This window comes from Salvelinus sp. IW2-2015, unplaced genomic scaffold (assembly GCF_002910315.2).
Source record: "Salvelinus sp. IW2-2015 unplaced genomic scaffold, ASM291031v2 Un_scaffold10792, whole genome shotgun sequence".
NCBI lineage: Eukaryota > Metazoa > Chordata > Actinopteri > Salmoniformes > Salmonidae > Salvelinus > Salvelinus sp. IW2-2015.
The window spans coordinates 1-4477 of NW_019952050.1; the positions used below are offsets into that span (position 1 = coordinate 1).

The 4477-nt window shown below is 38.2% G+C and overlaps 1 protein-coding gene across 1 annotated transcript; it reads right to left on the bottom strand.

The window, feature by feature from the left end:
- Window positions 1-943: 943 nt before the first annotated feature.
- LOC112079986 (corticotropin-releasing factor receptor 2-like) lies at window positions 944-3517 on the bottom strand (the record flags this gene model as incomplete). Its single annotated transcript, XM_024145780.2, has 4 exons — window positions 944-1097; window positions 1196-1313; window positions 1664-1770; window positions 3404-3517. Coding segments are annotated over 4 exons (493 nt in total), but the record flags the coding sequence as incomplete, so codon positions are not given.
- Between the last annotated feature and the right edge of the window lie 960 nt (window positions 3518-4477).

Below are 4477 nucleotides of genomic sequence, written 5' to 3' on the forward strand. Positions count from 1 at the left end.
ATTCACTTAAATGTGAGCTATATACATATCCATTCAGATCAATGTTTTTTTTTCCAGTGCACATAAAGTCCTACACTACTGTACATGTTACATAAAGAAAACGACAAGATGGCCCACAGTGAGCTGAGCTCAGCCGAATGACTCAAGCCTACTCGTGTCATTTCAGGTGCCTCTCCATGGTGTGAGTCAGCTTCTAACATAAGTGCTAGTCTCTCCTGACTGCAATGTGCTTTCACTAACACTTCAGCTCTAGGTGAGCCTGGGTCATTTATGTGGTGATGACTGGATGCATCTGCTGCCCGTCCCGTCAAGTACTCGCTCAATCACAGGCCTGAAATGATGCACAACCACCGCTGATTCCCCCACAATCCGATAGCATATGGTCTTTTCTTGAAAATACATGCTTTTAGTTTCATCTCTCAAGGTGCTTTGAGGGAAATGGAATGGAGTTTTGTTTTGCTAATCAGCGATATTTAGCTACATTGTCTACATAGGTATACTCAGGCATTCTGTAGCATTCATAAAATCACTGGTCTGTTCTATGTAATATGTGGGGATTTATCTCTTACAGCTACAGTAAAATTATATTCCTATTTCTAGAAACAGTTGTTTTTAACCAGACTGTCACAATGGCTCATGGAGGTGACAATATGATTTTTGAAAAGAGGGTAAACATCATAACTGCCATTTCATGTTTCATATTTAGGCGGCGTCAATTGTGCCTTATGCAGTTTTATGATAGAAGCCAGTCACTTGTCATAGTCTGACGTAGTAAATTGGTACTCAAACACTTGTCATAGTCTGACGTAGTAAATTGGTACTCAAACACTTGTCATAGTCTGACGTAGTAAATTGGTACTCAAACACTTGTCATAGTCTGACGTAGTAAATTGGTACTCAAACACTTGCTGATGCTGAACATTATTAATTAGAATGCACTTACACCAGCCAATGAACAAGAAGACCCATTTCTTTAGCTTGTCCGTTGAATAAGTCATCACAATGGCTGTGTGAAGGTAGCATCCTTCAACAAACATCCAGAAAAAATTGGTCACCACAAAATAGTTATATATAGTCGTTATAAGACGACACCAAGGCTGTAGAAAGATAGGAAAACAAACATAGTTAGTTATTAGTGCAATAAAAAGCCTAACAGTCATGTGAATTGTAAATGATCATATGTAACAACAGTTACCTCATTGCTCTCATGTATATTGTGATCAATCAACTGAAGTAGGAACCACATAACATTCCTCAAAATGAAGGTTGTTATCAAGTTCCAGTGGATTATGTTTCGAAGGCATCTTATGCTCCTAGAGACGGAAATAAAGAAAACAATGTTTTAGTCTACATACCTAAAGTTACAATATTCCAGTCAAAAACATATTCCTATAGTAGSCGACAAGCATACATTTGACCACATTTTATTCTTGGGTGCAATTTACTTGATCAAAGATACATATATATTTTTTAAAGTGTTATATTAACAAGCATCATAACACAGTGTATACTTTACATAGACACTTAAAAGACATTAAGCGAGTTAGCCTAATAGGAGGGCAGTCCTGCAGTTCACATAAATTTCACTCATTATTTTGTAAGAGGTCACATGTACTGCAGATACATTTAGAAGGGTACTATTGGGTACTATTTCTGTACTTGCCTTAAGCATAAGAAGAGAATGAAGGCTATGACAAGAGCTCCCACAGAAATACAGTGGCCTAGGTAGTTGATGATCAGAGCAATCTTATAGTGCATTGGATATTTCCTCTGTGGGGAGAATATCACAAGATCTACTTCAAAATCTCGATAGACACAAAATGTTAAATAAAAAATAAAGGGGTTATATACACATTGACAGAGACATACATTTGCAATGCACAATTCGCCTTCAAAAGATATCGATAATACATACAAATGGAAATGTGAAACATTCTGATGATAAATTACATACTTTAGCTGACTGGATTAGTAAGAATAAATAAACTGTTATTATATCGTAAATGTGCCATAAATATGCCCTAATCAGACAAGTAAGGTAATTATGCCACAACTAATTCTGCACTATATGTGAAAATCTTTCCGTATTTGTGACATCAGTAAAGCAGCAAACATAAATATCATAATTTTGAATGTCCTAAAGTATAAATGAAAATAATCCGCTAATCATGTTACACAATCATTCCAAAGATATAATTTTAATTGTTGTTACCTAGGACATATTGTACATCATCGTGTCTAACAGGTTGATCTGATTACACTATATACACAAAAGTATGTGGACACCCCTTCAAATGAGTGGATTTATTATTTCAGCCACACCCGTTGTTGACAGGTATGTAAAATCGAGCACACAGCCATGCATTGTCCATATACAAACATTGGCAGTAGAATGGCTTTACTGGAGAGCTCAGTGACTTTAAATGTGGCACCGTCATARGATGGCACCTTTCCAACAAGTCAGTTCATCAAATTTCTGCCCTGCYAGAGCTGCTTCTGTAAGAAACGTCAGCACAAGAACTGTTAGTCAGGAGCTTCATGAAATGGGTTTCCATGGCTAAACAGCCACACACAAGCCTGAGATCACCATGCTCAATGCCAAGCATCAGCTGGAGTGRCGTAAARCTCGCCAACATTGGACTCCGGAGCAGTGAAAACGTGTTCTCTGGAGTGATGAATCACGCATCACCATCTGGCAGTCTGACGGATGAATCTGGGTTTGGCGGATGCCAGGAGAACGCTACCTGCCCTAATGCATAGTACCAACTTTAAAGTTTGGTGGAGGAAGAATAATGGTCTGGGGCTGTTTTTCATGGTTCGGGCTAGGCCCCTTAGTTCCAGTGAAGAGAAATATTAACACCACAGCATACAATGACATTCTAGACAATTCTGTGCTTCCAACTTTGTGGTAAAAGTTTGGGAAGGTCCTTTCCTGTTTCAGTATGACAATGCCCCCGTGCACAAAGCGAGGTCTTTACAGAAATTATTTGTTGAGATCGGTGTGGAAGAACTTGACTGGCCAGCACAGAGCCCTGACCTCAACCCCATGGAACACCTTTGGGATGAATTGGATAGCTGACGGCGAGCCAGGCCTAAGTGCCCAACATCAGTGCTCGACCTCACAATGCTCTTGTGGCTGAATGGAAGCAAGACCCCGCAGCAATGTTCCAACATCTAGTGGAAAGCCTTCTCAGGAGAGTGGAGGCTGTCATAGCAGCAAAGGCGTGACCAACTCTATATTAACGCATTAATGAGAAGTTCGATGAGCAGGTGTTCACATACTTTTGGTTATGTAGTGTGTGTGGTTCTGGTTGTTAACGTTGTCTCTAACAGGTTACTTGCAATAAGCATAATAAAGGAGAAGGCACAGGGTTTGATCTGTGTAACCAATAGTTATACCAACCTTCTCCTCCAAAATGGGTTCACAACTGGAGTAGTTGCTCTTCAGAGCCCACGTTCCATTATCCATGCATTCTCTGTAAGCACTCCCTGYGAAAAGAGGAGTGAGAGGATTGTAAAAGTATGGTCACATTACTTATGGGCTATAATTCAAGTACAGGTACATTCAATAGAGTGAACAGAAATATACAGATGTAGGATCTTAATTTGAACTATACTGTCACAGCAAAATAATCCTTCAGCAACAGAATTTGAACGTTTACTCCATAATATTGCTTGATCAGTGGTTAGGCTATCAGCTGGCTAAAAGTAGTCTACATGAAAAGTGCAATACTGTTAATATAACTGTGTGTTAGTGTGGATTTTCAGTGAATTTATGTAAATCGCAAAGCTCATCTGCATTTCCTGTGGTGCAGGAAAATTCTCAGTAACAAAAGAGTGTTCAAATTAAGATGTGTACTCATAGCTGGTTGCTCCTATTGGCCAAATATCAAATATATGAATTTATTCTTGCCATCTGTGTTGAGTTCAATATTACACAATACATATTAATGTGCTGTACTTAAGATAAGTAGATAATAGTAAAACAACAATCATTCATTTGTAGTAACAGTTATGAAGTAAGTCGATWATATACTGAACAAATATATAAACGCAACATGTAACAATTTCAAAGACTTTACTGAGTTACAGTTCATATAAAGAAATCAGTCAATTGAAATAAATTAAGAGGACCATAATGGAAATAAGTCCCAAACTTTACTGTGTGTTATCCTCAATTATTGTATTCATGTGCAKGTATGGATTTTTCAAGTTTTATGTGTGCTTGTTTTTTTATATGATCAAATTAATAAACTAAACAAAAAAAATCGATTAGGCCACAGATACCTTTAAAAAAAAGGTTCAAAAAATATTTGTCGCGTTGCATGCCTCACACATCTCGTTCTCATAGAGTTGATCAAGGTGTTGATTGTGGCCTGTGGAATGTTGTCCCACTCCTATTCAATGGCTGTGCGAAGTTTCTGGATATTGCTGTCATACATGTCGATCCAGAGCATCCCAAACATCCTCAATGGGT